General features: G+C 39.5%; 1 protein-coding gene across 1 annotated transcript in view; it reads right to left on the bottom strand.

The window, feature by feature from the left end:
* Positions 1-75: 75 nt before the first annotated feature.
* Gdi2 (GDP dissociation inhibitor 2) overlaps positions 76-20,350 on the bottom strand; it is a 30,284-nt gene continuing 10,009 nt past the window's right edge. Inside the window, exons 3-11 of the mRNA XM_057786901.1 lie at positions 19,932-20,031; positions 10,552-10,686; positions 9,215-9,413; positions 8,666-8,797; positions 5,428-5,527; positions 3,866-4,037; positions 1,296-1,440; positions 1,062-1,116; positions 76-971 (exon numbers count right to left, since the gene is read on the bottom strand). Coding sequence (XP_057642884.1) covers positions 825-971; positions 1,062-1,116; positions 1,296-1,440; positions 3,866-4,037; positions 5,428-5,527; positions 8,666-8,797; positions 9,215-9,413; positions 10,552-10,686; positions 19,932-20,031 — 1,185 coding nt within the window. The 3' untranslated portion in view covers positions 76-824. The remainder of the gene's footprint in view (positions 972-1,061; positions 1,117-1,295; positions 1,441-3,865; positions 4,038-5,427; positions 5,528-8,665; positions 8,798-9,214; positions 9,414-10,551; positions 10,687-19,931; positions 20,032-20,350) is intronic.

The following is a 20,350-nucleotide window of genomic DNA, read 5'->3' as shown; positions in this document are numbered from 1 at the left end:
AGTAATACCCTCAGCTCTCCTGAAGGCAGTGCACAAACTTGTGTTGTTTACAAGCAGGACGCAGACAATATGGAGGACAGTGGTTTCCAGAGTTTGGCTTTATTTTGCAGTACAGAAATCATTTGGAGCCATTTTGAGACAGACATCATTGAAATCAAGGCTCTGTCAAATCAATACTGCATTGCAGCTTGGTCCATTGAAGAAGCCATACCTGGGATAAAAGGTGCTTCTATATTTTACCTGTTTACCGTAAGATCCCTTTCCCCTTCTCAGCAATTGTAGTAGGTTAAAATACCACATACTAGCTTCCTCCAAACAACTCGCTAAGTCTGAAGTTTGGTTAGAAGTTTATGCCCACATAAAACATGTGGGTCAACTATTTGGGCCCTGCTTTAACACAAAGTAGAGAAAACAATGTTTTCCCAAACCACAGGATATTCAATTAGACTTCAATATCAGGATGGCACAAAATGTATAGATCCAGCTCTTGAGCAGAGGCACACAATTGCAAAGGCTACACTGATTAAAAGATACAAGTACTGTATCAAGTTCTCTTATCAGTATCAATATTTGTTTAGATCAGCTCCTTCACTAGAAAAAAGCCAGTTTGGTTAAACTGAACAGAACCAACCAATTCTGACTAGCCATTCCATGAAAACAAGTTAATACATGATATTAGAAAAGTGAAGGGGAGAAGTATTCACTGGTATAGCACTCTTCAATCTCCATTTTGATCATAAAAGCAGGGCTTACAATGTTGATTTCATACAATATACATTATTTGCCAAATTTTGTTTGTCCTAATTACATAATATGTACTGCTGTTAGTCTTCTCCATAAATGTCATTCTTCTTGCGCTTCATTTCTTCAAAGTCAAACTCAGATCCTGTCATTCTCTTATAGATATCTTTAATGTCATCACAGGTTGTCTCAAAGTGAGTGGTAGCATCATATGCACGGGAAATAAAGATCTGGAATTAAGAATTATAGAAGACTTCAGACTATTTAGGGATGCTCCCCAATAAAAACTGGTAACATCTTTTTCAGATCATCACACTCACCTGGCTCTCTGATCCCAAATCTTTAGGTACAAAGAGGTCACTGATGCTGACAAATCTATATGGGGAGAAACAGACCAACATCACTGCTTTGCTTTGAAAGCATAAGACTGATAGGGCAAGGCATTCTAGGGATTCATAGCAGCCAATGGCTGGCCTGTCTTGTTCCCAGAATTACCTGACCATGAAGCAGACACCAACACTTCAGTTTTAGTTGACAATGAACACAATACTCACTTCTGTTCAATTGGTTCCAAGAGCTCCAAAGCTGGTCTGATTTCTTTCTCTGGTTCCTTGGTCTCCACAGTTGTACTTACAATGGCAATATATTTGCCCTGTGCTGCCACATTGTGTGCAAAGGAGATCATACAAACATAGATATCTAAAAGCAAAAATAAACACACCCCCTGGTGTTTGTAAACTTTGGACAAAAGTATACTCAAGTATCACATGGTTTCACTTTGTTATAAATTAAAATTACTTCAAACAGGCTCTTGTCTAAACTTATTATAAACAAATAAACTAAGTCTTGGTACAAATATTTACTAACTGAAATTTCTCTTAAGCACAATCTGGATCTAAAATCGATTCAGACATTGAAGGATTGGTCCTCTGCTGATGGTGTTTTTGACAGATGAATGGGTCAGTGAAGTGCCAATTTTATCAATCCATTGATGAGTTCAGAGCTGAATAATGGGCTGTTAGGAAATAGGATCTATCTAGCACAGTGGTTTTCAGCTTTCTTAATGCTGCAACCCTTTTTTTTTTTTTTGGTTTTTCGAGACAGGGTTTCTCTGTGGTTTTGGAGCCTGTCCTGGAACTAGCTCTTGTAGACCAGGCTGGTCTCGAACTCACAGAGATCCACCTGCCTCTGCCTCCCAAGTGCTAGGATTAAAGGCGTGTGCCACCACCGCCCGGCTGCTGCAACCCTTTAATACAGTTCCTAATATCGTGACTCGTAGCCATAAAATTATTATTTTATTACTATTTTTTGGAGTTTTTCTTGTTGTTGTTGTTGTTTTATTTTGGGTTCTGAGACAAGTTTTTTTTTTGTAACAGTCCTGGCTGTCCTGGAACTTGTTTTGTAGACAAGGCTGGCCGTGAACTCAGAGATCTGAATGCCTCTGCCTACAGAATTCTGGGATTAAAGGCATGCCTACCACTGCCCAGCCATAAAATTATTTTCATTGCTACTTCATAGCTGTAATTTTGCTAGTTAGGAGTCATAATGTAAATATATAATATGCAGGATATATGATATCCCCGTGAGAGGGTTGTTCGACTCCCCACAAAACCTAAATTCAGAACCTCTCTAGCATGTCTGTGAAAGGGTATAAACTTGTACCCAAGACCCTTTTATACTTGCTGTCTTTGCTGCCCTAGTTTGCATGACCTAAGCAGATTTCGCTGCCACATACTCCCATTGTCATAATACTCTGCCTTCAACCCAACTGAGTAAACCGACTACATTGACAACATGAGCCAGAATCTTTCCTTTGACAGGGCGGTTTCCCCATGGAAAAGCTCGCTGAAACTGTAAGAGAGTGATGATCTATGTAACCGTGAACTACTAAACCTGGAGATAAACTCTGCACTAGACCAAATTTTAGATTTGGCCAAGACCAAATCTAAAAAATCTTATTAGCTGGATGTGGAAGCATATATGGGGAGTTCAAGGCCAGACAGACTGTCTCAAAAAAACATAACATGAAAAACAAGAGATTTTCTGCTGCTCTACACTCTGTATTTGGAAAGGTTTTGAATAGTTATGAGGCTTTTAAGTACAAATTTCCGGTGGCTGGAGAGATGGCTCAGAGAAATAGAGCACTGGCTGCTCTTCCAGAGGTCTTGAGTTCAATTCCCAGCAACCACATGGTGGCTCACAACCATCTGTAATAAGATCTGGTGTCCTCTTCTGTACTGCAGGATACATGATATTATGTATACATAATAAATAAAAATCTTTAAAAAAAAAATTAAGTACAAATTTCCTCATTTACTTATTGGAAAATTAATACTTACAGATTACCACATCTAACCTCTAAGTATAATTTTAAATGTAGAAATCTAAGTATCTGCTTCAGAATCACTTTAAAAAATGTGTATCTTGCCGGGCGGTGGTGGCGCATGCCTTTAATCCCAGCACTCGGGAGGCAGAGGCAGGTGGATCTCTGTGAGTTCAAGACCAGCCTGGTCTACAAGAGGTAGTTCCAGGACAGGCATCAAAGCTACAGAGAAACCCTGTCTTGAAAAAAAAAAAAAAATGTGTATCTTTTTCTAGTAAAAATATTCTGTGATGTGGTTTTCTTATGGGAAAGGGGAAAAAAATCATAATACTGAAAACTCAGTGAAACGTGATATGTGGGGCTTCTAGCTAAAAATAAAATACAGTTGAAAATCACTGGTTATATCAAAATTTGAATTTCAATTTTAGACCAAGTCCTGACTTGAATCACAGAAATAAAGTTTCTAGCACATTGCTAAAACAAACACAATCATTAGAACTACGACACAGAATCAGCTCAAACACAGTGATGTCAGTTGAACTAATAAATGAAGGCTGGAAGCTTGAAAGAGTCCATCTATGTAGTATGTTCATTCTAGCCATGAAGCCAAGATTCAAGGCAATAGGTACCAGGCTGACATTTCAGTGCACTGCTGCTAGAAGGACCACATTCGGCTTCGCAGGTCTGCTTCCAGTATCAAACTAAAGTCTCTACTAAAGTAAGGAGTAAAGCCAGGAATATCAGTGAAAACACTAAGAAATCTCACAATTCTACCCTCACTGGCTGTTTTCCAAAACTCACCTGACTTGCGGTTGACTTGGTTCTGTGGAATGATGATCTGGCAGGAATTGGCATCATTGGTGTTCTTGATAGGGTGGCTAAGGATACAAATCACTCTGATTACCTGGCCCACTTTTTCAACCCGATCTTTTACGTAGCTGGGGTCGCAGATGAGCTGCTTACAGCGAGCAATCTGTAACAAACCATTTAAAGGAATATTTTTTTAAAGATTTATTTATTACGTAAACAGAGTTTTGCCTGCATGTGCAGAAGAGAGCACTAGATCTCATTATAGATGGTTGTTGCTGGGAATTGAACTCAGGACCTTTGGAAGAACAGTCAGTGCTCTTAACCTCTGAGCCATCTCTCCAGCCCTTAAAGGAATATTATAAAGAAGAAATCGAAACATGGCGTATGTTCCACATTCATGTATTAGAAGGTTAAGCTCTCTAAATCAATCCTAAAGTGGATATTGATTTTTTAAAAAAAAACAATTTATTTAGCATTTTTTATGTGCATTGGTGTGAAGGTACAAGATCCCCTGGAATTGGGAGTTACAGACAGTTTTGAGCTGCCATGTGGTGCGAGGAATTGAACCCGGGTCTTCTGGAAGAACAGCCAGTGTTAAGCCATCTCTCCAGCACCATGGATATTAAATCTGAATTCATTAGTAACTAAAAACAATTGAAAAAAGAACACAGAGAAGGATTCTACTAAAAAACTATAGCAGTCAGTATGGTATGGTACCTGGTACTAGCACAAAGACAGATACAGAGGCCAAAGGAACTGAGACCAAGATGCCAGAAGTAAATCTCCATACTTTAAGTGATTTTTGGGGAAAAAAAAAATACGGGATATGGAAAATCTTAAAAACTTGTGCAGCATACCTATAATCTGAGCACTGAGGTACAGAGGTAGGTTATACATATAGTTTAGGTGAGTAAGGGCTAAAACATTTTTTTAACACAGAATCACAAACTGAACTTCATGAAAAGTTAAAATTTGTGTATATCAGCAAGTATTAAACTCATAATGTAGTTAAAAACAAAAGGAAACATATGCTTTTAATCCCCGCACTTGGGAGGCAGAGGGGGGCAGATCTCTGTGCATTCAAGGCCAGTCTGGTCTATAAGAGCTAGTTCTACGACAGGTACCAAAGCTACAGAGAAACCTTGTCTCAAAAAAAAAAAAGTAAAAAAAGGAAACATAATGACATAATGAGAAGAAATATTTGCAAGTACTATATCTGATAAGGGATTAATAACCAAAATATATCAAGAATTAGAAGAACTCAGCAACTTAAAAAAAGACCTAATTAAAAAAATAGGCAGTGGTGGCATATGCCCTTTAATCCCAGCACTCAGAGGCATGTGGACCTTGAGATCAAGACTATCCTGGTCTACAGAGTGAGTTCCAGGTCAGCCATAAATAAATAAACAAATAAACAAATAAATAAATGGGGGGGGTCTATAAAGAATTTGAAAAAACATTTATGTGTGTGTGTCCCCAGGATATACTATCAATGTCCACACCACATTAAGTATTTAGCAGACGAAACATTCACAGAAAGAACAGTTACTTACCTCTCCTTCAGATTTTACACCAACCACTTTTCCATTCTGCACAATGATTTCTTCAATTGGTTTATTCAACATGTAGGTACCTCCATATATAGCACTTAACCTAAAAAAAATTTTATCAGTTATAATTCACAATTATTTGAATTGTTAAAATCTTCCTTCTTAAATCTAAATAAATTATAGTACCTACAAATTAAAGGTACTAGGCCATAAACAAAGACATGAAAGTATGAGGAAAACCTATTGGAAAGAAAGGGTTAGAGAGCGGCAGAAAAGAACACATATAGGGGGGCTGGAGAGATGGCTCAGAGGTTAAGAGCACTGACTGCTCTTCCAGAGGTCCTGAGTTCAATTCCCAGCAACCAAATGGTGGCTCACAGCCATCTATAATGAGATCTGGTGCCCTCTTCTGGCATACAAGCATACATGGAAGAAATGTTGTATACATAATAAATAAATCTTAAAAAAAAAACACATATAGGGGCCAAATAAAGAGAAAAGTATGGATGAGTGTAGACAAAAATGAAATTATGTCATTTATATATAAAAAAAGATGAATCCGGAAATCATGTTACGCAAAATAGAGACTTAAAAAAACAAAATCACATTTTTTTCTCACAGGACTTAGATCTGAATAAATCTTCTCTACATATTTATAATATATAAAGTAATATATTAATAAATATACATATACACATAAATGTATGGCATAAAGTTGAAGGGGGTTGTATGTGTAAGAAGAGGCTTGAAAGAGCAAGTAAGTAAAGAACAAGGGAAATTAATGGAAGACTAAAGAGTAAAATATCTCATTTTTTTTCATATGAAAATAAAGATATAACTACACATATAATAGTAGAAATCCTGGCTAACATACAGGAAAGCCCTGGGATCAATCCCCAGTGCTACATAGAAAAAGCAGGCAGAAAAAGTGATAGAATTTATGACAAATATACAGCACCCAAAATAAGACGAAAAACAGAACATTCCAAAAGAAAGCCAAATGAGCAGAGCCTCATTATCTGAGGGAGTGGTGTAATGCCAAGGACTCAACACACAAGAGACTGGTGCTCTGCAGCCAAAGGAAAAAGTGACCAAATAGCAGAATAAATAATGACCTAAAGCTCTGGATGTGTTCTTTTCAAACAGAAAGAAAAGAAAATCCTGAACGCCAGATCTCTGACAGAAGAGAATAAAGAAAGAAAGAACTCCTGGGATCAAGGACAGCCACTTTCTCATTCAAGCCAAAATCTGCCATGGAGAAAGTTATTTCCAATGTGCTAAATGAAAACAGGTTACAACCAACAAAGTCCTTCAAAAAGAAGGCAAAATATTTTCAAATAAACAAAAGCTAGGCTGAGGTTGTAGCAGTCGTACAAGGCTCAGCACGGAACACTGGTTGCAGGCAAGGCTGATACTGAGTCTGACCCCTTGAGCCCACATGGTGGAAGGAGAGAACTGACTGGCAAGTCGTCCTCTGCTCCACAGGAAGATGTTTGACACCCATGTTTTGGTATTGATTTTGTTTTGCTTCGGTTTGGTTTGGTTTTTTTAAAAGACAGGGTTTCTTTGTTTAGCTCTGGCTATCCTGGAACTGGCTATGTAGACCAAGGTGGCCTTGAACTCACCTGTCTCTGCCTCTGCCTCACCAGTGCTGGGATTAAAGGCATACACCACCACTACTAAACTTAAAACATTTTAAAAGACAAAATTATGATGTGGCATAACCTACCCACTTAAGTGTTAAAAACATATTCAACTCAATCTCCACTGCTGGGGAAAAAAGTATATTAAATATAAAGATGGAGCCGGGCGGTGGTGGCGCACGCCTTTAATCTCAGCACTCAGGAGGCAGAGGTAGGCGGATCTCTGTGAGCTCGAGACCAGCCTGGTCTACAAGAGCTAGTTCCAGGACAGGCTCCAGAGCTAGAGAGACCCTATCTCGAAAAACCAAAACAAACAAACAAACTAATTAATTAATTGATTGATTAATTAATTAAAATACACGTGGTAGACAGAGGCAAGCATATCTCTTAAGAGCTCAAATCCAGCCGGGTCTACATAACAAGCTCCAGGATGGCAAGGGCTACAAAGAGACATCGTCTCAAACACCAAAAAACGAAACAAAACAAAAGCCAATAAATAGGGTCAGAGAGATGGCTCATCAGGTAAAGACACCTGCTATAAGGGATATCTGAGTTCAGGTCACAGGATCCACTAAGTAGGAAAGAGCAAAAATCTATACATGTACATACACTCAATTAATAAATGTAATAGTGTCAATAAACAGTACCAAATATGACATAAGGAATAAGTAAAACTCTCACTGCTGAGTATAGAAAAATGGCACAAGTGTTCAGAAAAAACAGCAGTTCACACAGTCAGCAATATCAGATGTACACAAAACTCTGAGAGTAGCTTTATTTGTAATAGCCCCAAACTGGAAACCTAGACATTCACCAAGAAGTGAGGGATGAATGATACTCATGTAACACTGTGACTTTAGAAAAAAAAAGTGGCGCACACCTTTTATCCCAGCACTCGGGAGGCAAAGGCAGGCGGATCTCTGTGAGTTTGGGGTCGGTCTGGTCTACAAGTACTACAAAGTGAGTTCCAGGACAACCAGGGCTACACAGAGAAACACTCTCAAAAAACAAACAAACAAAAAAACAAAACGAACCCGGAAGTCAGAAATGAATGAGCATAGACCATATTTTTCGATGGAGAAGGGACTAGTTTGTGGGGAAAAGAAACTGTTTTTATCTTGGTTGGATTGTGACAAAACAGGTCTTCTCAAATTGCATTTCATTTTATTGAAGCTCTGTGTTTCACTGTGCGTAAATCTTATTTCAATTAAAAAAAAAATCTCAGTCAGGTAGTGTTGATGCACACATTTAATCCCAGCACTCGGGAGGCAGAGGCAGGAGAATCTCTGAGTCTGAGGTCAACCTGATCTCTAGAGCGAGTTCCAGGACAGCCAGTGCTACACAAACACTCAGCACTCGGGAAGCAAAGGCAGATGGATCTCTGTGAGTTTGATGCCAGCCAGGTCTACAAGAGCTAGTTCCAGGACAGGCTCTAACACTACAGCGAAAACCTGTCTCGAAAATCCAAATAATAATAATAATGTAAAAAACATAAAACAAATAGCATCTCATTATTCAGAGACATTTTTCACTTTCAGTAGGCAGGATGAAGTCTAGGATCAACATGGCTATAGCTAATGGGTTAAACAGATGCTCACCTTGCAAATCCTTGCGGCAATTCTCCAAGGCCATAGAGTGGATAAAGGTATGGGCTTTTACCATATCTTGCCAAAGACTCACTGTAAAGTTTAATTCTATTAATGGTATCACAACACGGCTGATCCAAGTAGCTGGGAAAAAGTGAATTAGAAAAAAAGTACTTTATTTTAAACTCTTTTTCTGAAGCAATTCCACTACCCTCTTATTTCTCTAAAATGCCCTCACAAACTTTTGAAACTAGAACTTCTTTCACAAGGCCACACAACAGCATACAAGTCCTAAGCCTCCATCTGGAAAACTGGAGATTCAGTTGAGAATTTCAAGAAAAATATAAATCTGAAAACCAAGAGTTTCTCACTGGACTCTTCACTCTCACTCCATTGTTGATATTTTCTAATAAATGTAAGTTGACTAGAAGTTGAAGTGCTTGGAATTGTCTATGATATAGACTAGGAACTGCAACATTGCCTAAATCCACTCATGGTAAAACAGACCTCACTGTTAGCAAGTATTTCACAGCCACCAATGAGATTCATTAGTCTACTTACTCATCTGTTCTGTACAGTGCAAGAGAATGGCCAGTAAAGTCTATGACATCTTGGCCCAAATCAAACTTCTTATACACATCTCTCATTGAGGTCTTCTTAGGATCAACACCCTCAAAAGTTCTAGGATCTTTTTCATCAAAGTTGGCAACATAAACTAGGAATTTCCTGAAGCGGCGTTTTTCAAATAGTCCCATTAAGCCTGAAAAATATTTTTTCAAATAACACATACTCACAATAGGACACTGAGAAGAAAAAATATGAACAGACCCTTTAAACATCAATGTAATGACTGGACAAAAATAATTTATGTAAAATGGAATCTAGTCAACATGGTTTTCAGGGGCACAACACTTTAAAACAGATCATTCATAAAGTCTTCAATTTACCACACAAATTCAGGTAACTAGTACATAATTGGAGAAGTTGAAACTTGGAAGAAAAATTGTTTCAAAAGCATTTATATCAGCATTCTTCCTCTAATAATGCCAATCCGTAACTAAGCCAGTTCCCAAAATTATGAGAGCTGTTCCTTTCCCCTCTTCTAAATGCTGCGACACTCTTAGACCTAACAGGAAAAAGATGCAGAAGACACCAAGGAAGAATTATCAGTAGCTACCTTTAGGAGCTGACTACACTGTAGGTCATTTACTTTGATAAAATCTTAAACAATCATCTACACACTTTTTAAACGGCTATAAGCAGGGCCAAAGACATGGGTCAGCAGTTAGGAGCACTTGCTGCTCTTGCAGAGGATTCAGGTTCAGTTCCAAGCACCCCCATGGTGGCTCACCAACCATCTGTAATGCCCGCCCCTTCTGGCCTCCATGGTAAGCATGTGGTATACACATATATACAGGCAAATTATCATACAAAATAAGAATGAAATATCTTTAAAAGAAATTTACTGGCAATGATGGGACATATCTTGCCTAAAAAATAGTAAATTAATATTTTTAAAAAAGTGTGTGCAGAGAGAGAGACAGACAGAGAGGGACAAAGAGAGAGAAACAGAGAAAGAGGAACAGAGAGAGAGAGAAAGAGGGAGACAGAAACATAGAGAGAAAGCAGTATGTAAACTCCAAGCTCTTTCTTAGTCAGTACTCCTATAATAACATACAGCTGGTAGTAAGATAAAGCTGAGTTCCCCTCCTCTCCTAAACAGAATAGAACATTAAAGGTAACTAATGTATGCCTAAGTGCCTAAACAGTGCCTGGAAATTTCCAGTGCACATAACTGGAAATCAATAACTATTTCTTGACCAGATAAATGGGTTTCTGAGACTCCTTTTCACAATAAAAACCTCATCATTCTGATTAATAAAATGAGAATTACTTACTAGATGCCAGGGCTTCTGCTTCAGTGGAAGGAACCTTGTAGATTTTCCCCCCCTTATACACAAAGCTCCCTTCAATCACTTTGAAATCCATATAGCGAGTGACCTCCGTGTAAAGCAGCATCTTCACCAACTGACCTAGAAAGTCACATAATACAAGCTGTCACCCAAACCTTACTACCAATAAAAATTAGCAGAAACTGCTATCAAAGGTGCCCATTTTTTCCCTAACATTGTATAACAACTCTTACCAAGAAGCCCCCAAAGCAACACTTTCAATGGTGCGACTAGAACACACACCTCAAGCACATGTTTAAGCTTAATGTTACAACTCCTAAGCTAATGAAGCTCACCAGCTTGGGTCTGCAAAGGCCATGAAATGTGTCCTAGCAGTGAGAAGTGGCCTGTTTTCCTGCACATGGATTCAGGCTACTTTACAGTTCTATATCATAGACAATTCCAAATATTGCAATTTCTAAGTCAACTTATATTTGAGAATATCAACATCAGATAGAGAAAAGGACTACAATTAGGAATATCACTGCCTAAAAGCCAAAGGAGGGGTATGGGCCCAAATCAGCCAAATTTCTTGTGAGACCAGAATCATTTTAAAGCTGGTAGTCACATCTTTGTTCAAGTCAGAGCTTGGGAACATAATTCATTTGTCTAGTATGTATGCAATCCTGTATTCAAACCCCAGAACCAAAAAAAAAAAATTATGAAAGTATGAAGAGATACTTATGCAGTAAAGATTAAAGTACATTGAACAATTCTATTAACTGGCCCCAATATTAAGATTCATTACTAAGAATTTAATACAGCTGGACATGGCACACCAATCTAACTCAGAAAGCTGAAGAAGGATTGATTCAGTATTCCATGTCATCTGGGCTACACTGAAGACTATGTTTCAAAACAACAACAAAGTGCAAGAGTTCAATAGAATAAAAATTCAAATCAAAATGAAAACAATGAAAGCCCTCTTTGAAAGGGTACAAGTTTTTTTGTTACTGTTTTGTTGTTATTGTTGTTTTTTGAGATAGGATTTCTCTGTGTAGCTTTGGAGCCTGTTTTAGAACTCACTCTGTAGACCAGGCCGGACTCAAACTCACAATGACCTGCCTGCCTCTGCTTCGAAACAAACAAACAAACAAACAACAAAAAAAAAAATCACTAAAAGCAAATGCTGATATTCTTATAATCTAGTGGTAAAAAGAAAATAATAAGCATATTAAACATAGTAAGATCCCAATAAAAACTAAACTGAAAAGACCAATGAATGTTTTGTACAGAAAAACACATGCCACAGAATCATGCAGCAAAGTCACAGATTACCAAGGCTGCTCCTGTGTCTTTAGAGGGGTGATACTATAAGGAGTTCACTGCAAGAACACAACTTCACAGAAAATATGCCAATTCACCAATAAACATAACATTTAAAAGATATTTCAGTCCTCTAAAAAATTAGTGACTAGGTATTCTCAAAAGCTTGCACACTAGAAAATCTTTAAAAGACCATTTAAGACTCAGGGTCACAGGCAGTGGTCACACGCACCTTTAATCGGGAGGCAGAGGCAGGTGGATCTCTGTGAGTTTGAGGCAAGCCTGTTCTACAGAACAAGTTCCAGGAGAGCCAGATGTTACATAAAGAAACCCTGTCTCAAAAAACAAAGCAAAACAAAAATGACTCAGGTTCATCTAGCTCACTGCCTATACATTAAGAAGAAGGTCTCTCGGCTGCTGGGGCTGCAGTCTCTGCTGTGATCTCCTGGACCTGCTCTGCCTGCGCCCTACTTCCCTTTGTCCCTGGCTCATTGGGGCATCCAGGAGTTCCTGTGTAGGTGCCGAGAAGTTTCATCGGGACGGGTGAGTGTGTGCTATCCTGAGGCGGACGGTCCCGGTAGAGAGCACAAACGCCCCTCCCCCAGCTCCTGCTGCAGGGCTTTCTCTCCTACACACCCGCCCCCACCCCCACCCCCAAGCCTGCCTTGTCTGCAAGGTCCTTAGCTGTGGAACAGTTTCCTGCCCTTTCACTAAGGCTACCAGCCCAGACCAGTGAGTGCCTGACTAGAGGGCAGGCCTCAAGGTCCCCACCAGGGGAAGCAGGCCCCTGCTGCTGGGGTTGCAGTCTCTGCTTGTGATCTCCTGGACCTGCTCTCCCTGCCCCCTATTTCCCTTGGTCCCGGGCTCATTGGGGCCACCAGGAATCCCTGCATAGGTGCTGAGAAGTCCCATCTGGATGGGTGAGTGTGTGCTATCCTGGGGCGCACTGTCCCGGTAGAGAGCACAAACGCCCCCCCCCCCCCCCAGCTCCTGCTGCAAGGCTTTCTTTCCTACACACCCGCCCCCCACCCCCACCCCCAAGCCTGCCTTGTCTGCAAGGTCCTTAGCTGTGGAACAGTTTCCTGCCCTTTCACTAAGGCTACCAGCCCAGAGCAGTGAGTGCCTGACTAGAGGGCAGGCCTCAAGGTCCCCGCCAGGGAAAGCGGGCCCCTGCTGCTGGGGCTGCAGTCTCTGCTGTGATCTCCTGGACCTGCTCTGCCTGCGCCCTACTTCCCTTTGTCCCTGGCTCATTGGGGCATCCAGGAGTTCCTGTGTAGGTGCCGAGAAGTTTCATCGGGACGGGTGAGTGTGTACTATCCTGGGGCGGACGGTCCCGGTAGAGAGCACAAACGCCCCTACACTAAGGCTACCCAACCAGAGCAGTGAGTGCCTGCCTAGCGGGCAGGCCTCAGCAACCCCCGAAAGGGAGTGCAGGCACCTCCAGCTTGTACTGCAGTGTCGCCTGTGTTCTACTCGACCCCGCCCGACCCCTTGCATTCGGCCTTCTTTACGCGGGTCATTGGAATACCACGCATCCATGTTTTGGTGTTGAGGAGTTCATCTGGAAGGGAACGGTTCCTGCCCCTACACTGAGGAGATACACCTAGAGAGTTAGTCACAGCAAAGACTGGTCCAAGACATCAGGCCTCTCCTGGCTCCATTTGAAGGAAAAGATGGGCAGGCGCCAATGCAAGAATTCCCCCAACAACTTGAAAGGCAACGTGACATCACCAGGATCCAGGAATCCCGAAATGAGAAGTGTACACCCTAATCCAGAAGAATTAGAAGAATTCGACTCAAAAGTGAATTTTATGAAAATAATAGAGGACCTTAAACAGGAGGTGAAAAACTGCCACAACCAATTAGAGATTACAAACAAAAAGGTAGAGGAAATGAATAAATCTCTCAAAGATACCCAAGAAAACCAAGAGAAACAAGAAAAAGTAATCAAACAGGTAAGGGAAACGGTTCAAGACTTGAAGAATGAAGTGGAAGTAATAAAGAAAACACAAACCGAGGGAAGGATGGAGATGGAAAATTTGAATAAACGAACAGGAACTACAGAGACAAGTACCACCAACAGATTACAAGAGATAGAAGAAAGAATCTCAGACACTGAAGATACCATAGAGAAAATAAACACTCTCATCAAAGAAAACAGCATAACCAACAAATTCTCATCACAAAACATTCAGGAAATCTGGGACACAATAAAAAGACCAAACCTAAGAATAATAGGGATAGAAGAAGGAGAAGATCTACAGCTCAATGGTCCAGAAAATATATTTAATAAAATTATAGAAGAAAACTTTCCCAACCTTAAGAAAGATATTCCTTTGAAGGTCCAAGAAGCATACAGAACACCAAATCGACTGGATCAAAAAAAAACATCTCCTCGTCATATAATAATCAAAACACAAAACATACAGAATAAAGAAAGAATATTAAGAGCTGCAAAGGAAAAAGGTCAAGTTACCTATAAAGGTAAACCTATCAGACTTACACCTGATTTCTCTATGGAAACCATGAAAGCCAGAAGGTCCTGGATAGATATACTGCAGAAACTACGAGACCATGGATGCAAGCCCAGACTACTATACCCAGCCAAGCTTTCATTCACTATAAATGGAGAAAACAAAATTTTCCAGGATAAAAACAAATTTAAACAATACGTAGCCACAAATCCAGCCCTTCAGAAAGTAATTGAAGGAAAATCACAAACCAAGGAGTCCAACAATGCCCACAATAACCCAGACATCTAATGACCCTTCACCAGCACAACTTGAAGAAGGGAAACACACAAACTCTACTACCAAAAGAAGGAAAGAAAGAAAGAAAGGAAAAATGACCGGAGTTAACAACCACTGGTCATTAATATCACTTAATATCAATGGACTCAACTCACCTATAAAGAGGCACAGGCTAAGAGATTGGATAAGAAAACAGGATCCAACATTCTGTTGCTTACAAGAAACACACCTCAACCACAAAGACAGACATCTACTCAAAGTAAAGGGCTGGGAAAAGGTTTATCAAGCAAATGGACCTAAGAAACAAGCAGGTGTGGCCATACTAATTTCTAAGAAAGTTGACTTCAAACTAAAATCAATCAAAAGAGATGGAGATGGACATTTTTTACTCATAACAGGAACAATTCACCAGGATGAAGTCTCAATCCTGAATATCTATGCCCCTAATATAAAAGCACCCACTTATGTAAAAGAAACGTTACTAAAACTCAAGGCAGTCATCAAACCACACACACTAATAGTAGGAGATTTCAACACTCCTCTCTCACCAATGGACAGGTCAATCAGACAGAAACCTAATAGAGAAATAAGAGGATTAAGGGAGGTAATGAATCAAATGGACTTAACAGACATCTATAGAACATTCCACTCAAATAAGAAAGAATATACCTTCTTCTCTGCAGCTCATGGAACCTTCTCGAAAATAGACCACATACTCGGTAACAAAGCAAACTTACACAGTTACAAAAAAATATCGGTAACCACCTGTGTCTTATCAGATCACCATGGATTAAAGTTAGAATTCAACAACAATGCTATCCCCAGAAAGCCTATGAACTCATGGAAATTGGACAGTCAACTACTGAACCACACCTGGATCAAGGAAGAAATAAAGAAAGAAATTAAAGTCTTTCTTGAATTCAATGAAAACGAAGACTCAACATACTCAAACCTATGGGACACTATGAAAGCAGTGCTAAGAGGAAAGTTCATAGCATTAAGTGCCCACATAAAGAAAACGGAGAAAGCACACATTGGAGACCTAATAGCCCACCTTAAAGCTTTAGAAAGAAAAGAAGCAGACTCACCTAGGAGAAGTAGAAGACTGGAAATAATCAAATTGAGGGCTGAAATCAACAAAATAGAAACACAGAAAACAATCCAAAGAATCAATGAAACAAAAAGCTGGTTCTTGGAGAAAATCAATAAGATTGATAAACCCCTATCCAAACTAATCAAACGGCGGAGAGAGAATACGCAAATTAACAAAATCAGAAACGAAAAGGGAGACATAACCACAGACACAGACGAAATTCAGAGAATCATTAGATCTTACTACAAAAACCTGTATGCCACAAAATTGGAAAATGTAAAAGAAATGGACACTTTTTTAGATAAGTACCATATACCAAAGTTAAACCAGGACCAGGTGAACAATCTAAATAGACCTGTTAGTCGCGAAGAATTAGAAGTTGTTATAAAAAACCTTCCCACCAAAAAAAGCCCAGGTCCAGACGGCTTTAATGCAGAATTCTACCAGAACTTCCAAGAAGACCTAATACCTATACTCCTTAATGTATTTCACAATATTGAAACAGAGAAGTCATTGCCAAATTCCTTTTATGAAGCTGAAGTTACTCTGATACCAAAACCACACAAAGACACAACCAAGAAAGAGAACTACAGGCCAATCTCACTCATGAACATCGACGCAAAAATACTCAATAAAATACTGGCAAACCGAATCCAAGAACACATTAGAAAAATTATCCATTATGATCAAGTAGGCTTCATCCCAGAGATGCAGGGCTGGTTCAACATACGAAAATCTATCAATGTAATCCATCATATAAATAATCTGAAAGAAAAAAACCATATGATCATTTCATTAGATGCGGAAAAAGCATTTGACAAAATTCAACATCCCTTTATGATAAAGGTCTTAGAGAGATTAGGAATACAAGGGTCGTTCCTAAATATAATAAAAGCAATTTATAGCAAGCCGTCAGCTAACATCAAATTAAATGGAGAGAAACTCAAAGCTATTCCACTAAAATCAGGAACACGACAAGGTTGTCCACTCTCTCCATACCTCTTTAATATAGTGCTTGAAATTCTAGCAATAGCAATAAGACAACATAAGGGGATCAAAGGGATTCAAATTGGAAAGGAAGAAGTTAAACTTTCATTATTTGCAGACGATATGATAGTGTACATAAGCGACCCCAAAAACTCCAGCAAAGAACTCCTTCAGCTGATAAACACCTTTAGTAGCGTTGCAGGATACAAGATCAATTCCAAAAAATCAGTTGCCCTCCTATACACAAAGGATAAGGAAGCAGAGATGGAAATCAGAGAAGCATCACCCTTCACGATAGCCACAAATAACATAAAATATCTTGGGGTAACCCTAACCAAGGAAGTAAAGGATCTATTTGACAAGAACTTTAAGTCAATGAAGAAAGAAATTGAGGAGGATACCAGAAAATGGAAGGATCTCCCTTGCTCTTGGATAGGGAGGATCAACATAGTAAAAATGGCAATTCTACCAAGGGCAATTTATAGATTCAATGCAATCCCCATTAAAATCCCATCAAAATTCTTCACAGATCTTGAGAGGACAATAATCAACTTTATATGGAGAAACAAAAAACCCAGGATAGCCAAAACATTCTTATATAATAAAGGATCGTCTGGAGGCATTACCATCCCTGACCTCAAACTCTATTACAGAGCCTCAGTATTGAAAACAGCTTGGTATTGGTATAAAAACAGAGAAGTTGATCAATGGAACCGAGTAGAAGACCCTGATTTCAACCCACAAACTTATGAACACCTAATTTTTGATAAAGGAGCTAAAAGTATTCAATGGAAAAAAGAGAGCATCTTCAACAAATGGTGCTGGCAGAACTGGTTGTCAACGTGTAGAAGAATGAAAATAGATCCATTTCTATCACCATGCACAAAACTCAAGTCCAAATGGATTAAAGACCTCAATATTAGTCTGAACACACTGAACCTGATAGAAGAAAAAGTTGGAAGTACTCTACAACATATGGGTACAGGAGATCACTTCCTACGTTTATCCCCAGCAGCACAGACATTAAGGGCAACATTGAATAAATGGGACCTCCTGAAACTGAGTAGCTTCTGTAAAGCAAAGGACACTGTCACTAAGACAAAAAGGCAACCCACTGACTGGGAGAAGATCTTCACCAACCCCGCAACAGACAAAGGTCTGATCACCAAAATATATAAAGAACTCAAGAAACTAAACTTTAAAATGCTAATGAACCCAATAAAAAAATGGGGCACTGATCTGAACAGAGAATTCTCAACAGAAGAAATTCAAATGGCCAAAAGACACCTAAGGTCATGCTCAACCTCCTTAGCGATAAGGGAAATGCAAATTAAAACAACTTTGAGATACCATCTTACACCTGTCAGAATGGCTAAAATCAAGAACACCAATGATAGCCTTTGCTGGAGAGGTTGTGGAGAAAGAGGCACACTCATTCATTGCTGGTGGGAATGCAAACTTGTGCAACCACTTTGGAAATCAGTGTGGCGATTTCTCAGGAAATTTGGGATCAACCTACCCCAAGATCCAGTAATACCACTATTGGGAATATACCCAAGAGATGCCACATCAAATGACAAAAGTATCTGTTCAACTATGTTCATAGCAGCATTGTTTGTAATAGCCAAAACCTGGAAACAACCTAGATGCCCTTCAATGGAGGAATGGATGAAGAAAGTGTGGAATATATACATATTAGAGTACTACTCAGCAGTAAAAAACAATGACTTCTCGAATTTTGCGTGCAAATGGATGGAAATAGAAAACACTATCCTGAGTGAGGTATCCCAGACCCAAAAAGAGGAACATGGGATGTACTCACTCATAATCGGTTTCTAGCCATAAATAAAAGACATTAAGCATATAATGTGTGATCCTATAGAAGTTAAATAAGAAAGTGAACCCAAAGAAAATCATATAGTCATCCGCATGGAGAGGGGGAAGTAGACAAGATTGCAGGGCAAAAACTGGGAACTTGCGGGTGAGGTGGCATGGGGCAAAGGGGAAATGGGATGAGAAATATGAGAAGGGGAGGATGGGAGGAGCTCGGGGGATTGGGATGGTTGGGATATAGGAAGGATGGATACGGGAGCAGCGAAGTATATATCCTATCTAAGGGAGCCATCTTAGGGCTGGCAAGAGACTTGACTCTAGAGGGGTTCGCAGGTGTCCAGGAATATGTCCCCAGCTGGTACCTTGGGCAACTAAGGAGAGGGAACCTGAAATGACCCTATCCTATACTGATGAATATCTTGCATATCACCTTAGAACCTTCATCTGGCGATGGATCGAGGTAGAGACAGATTCTCAATTTGGAGCAACGGTCTGAGCTCTTAAGGTCCAAATGAGGAGCAGAAGGAGGGAGAACAAGAGCAAAAAATCAGGACCACGAGGGATGCACCCACCCACTGTGACAGTGGAACTGATTTATTAGGAGCCCACCAAGGCCAGCTGGTCTGGGACTGAATAAGCATGGGTTGATTCCGGACTCTCTGAGCATGGCGGTCAATGAAGACTGATGAGAAGCCAAGGACAATGGCACTAGGTTTCAATCCTAATACATGAACTGGCTTTGTGGGAGCTTAGCCTGTTTAGAAGCTCACCTTCCTGGACGTAGATAGAAGACCTTCGTCTTCCCGCAGGGCAGAGAATTTGGACTGCTCTTCAGTATCGAGAGGGAGGGGGAATGGTGTGGGGGGAGGAGAAGAGGAGTGGGGATAGGGGGAGGGGAGTGGGGGGAGGGGGCATTATTTGGGAGGAGGGGAGGGAAATGGGAAACGGGGAGCAGGTGGAAATTTTAATTAAAAAAGAATAAAAAAATAAATAAAAAAAAAAATAAAAAAAAAAAAAAAAAAAAAAAAAAAGAAGAAGGTCTCTCACAGGTACTTACAATGGTATTATATTTAGAATTTTAGTTTGTACAATACCACACCAGAATTGCAACAAATGTTTTTGTGTGAAATGCCTATAATATTTTACAAAATTTATACATATATTACAAAATCTTCAATTTTGGTACACACTGTGCCACATCATAACTTTCTTTCCAGAGCTATCTACTATATCCCCTTTCCTCCATTCTTGACTTGACACCAGACCTTTTAATGGAACATATTACTAAACATACTGTTAACATTAACAAATTGCCCAGGGCCTTAGACCTGGGGTAATATTCTCTACTTCCAAACCAGATTCTAGACACTGCCATAAATGATGTTACAATTCTTTACCGTTGGCCATAAGGAACTTGGGAATTAAGTCAACATTCCAGTCTCGTCCTCTCCCCATTGATGCTGGTGGTTGTCCTGGTAACTTAAATCTTTTGTATAACTAAAAATAGAAAAAATATATCAATTATGTAACAAGATGAAATTTTCACTAAAACATCAATAATTCTTGGATTGAGAGGCTGAGGTATAGCACAACTACATGAGACAAAGTACAGAGCATTTTAATTTTAGTCAGCTAAAACATCTATCTGTCATATAAGACATTTAGGTCTCGATATATTATGTAGTTAAATACAGTATTTAACTCATGAATGCTAAGATAAACAAGAATTGGAAAAGTCTTTCCCATTTATCATAGAAGCATTTAAACTCATTTCCCCCTAATGTTGCTTCTCTAGTTACACAAGTTAAATACTTCA

Source organism: Chionomys nivalis, chromosome 13, assembly GCF_950005125.1.
Source record: "Chionomys nivalis chromosome 13, mChiNiv1.1, whole genome shotgun sequence".
NCBI lineage: Eukaryota > Metazoa > Chordata > Mammalia > Rodentia > Cricetidae > Chionomys > Chionomys nivalis.
Note: the sequence above shows the minus strand (reverse complement) of the source record. Positions and strands in the feature narration are given on the sequence as shown.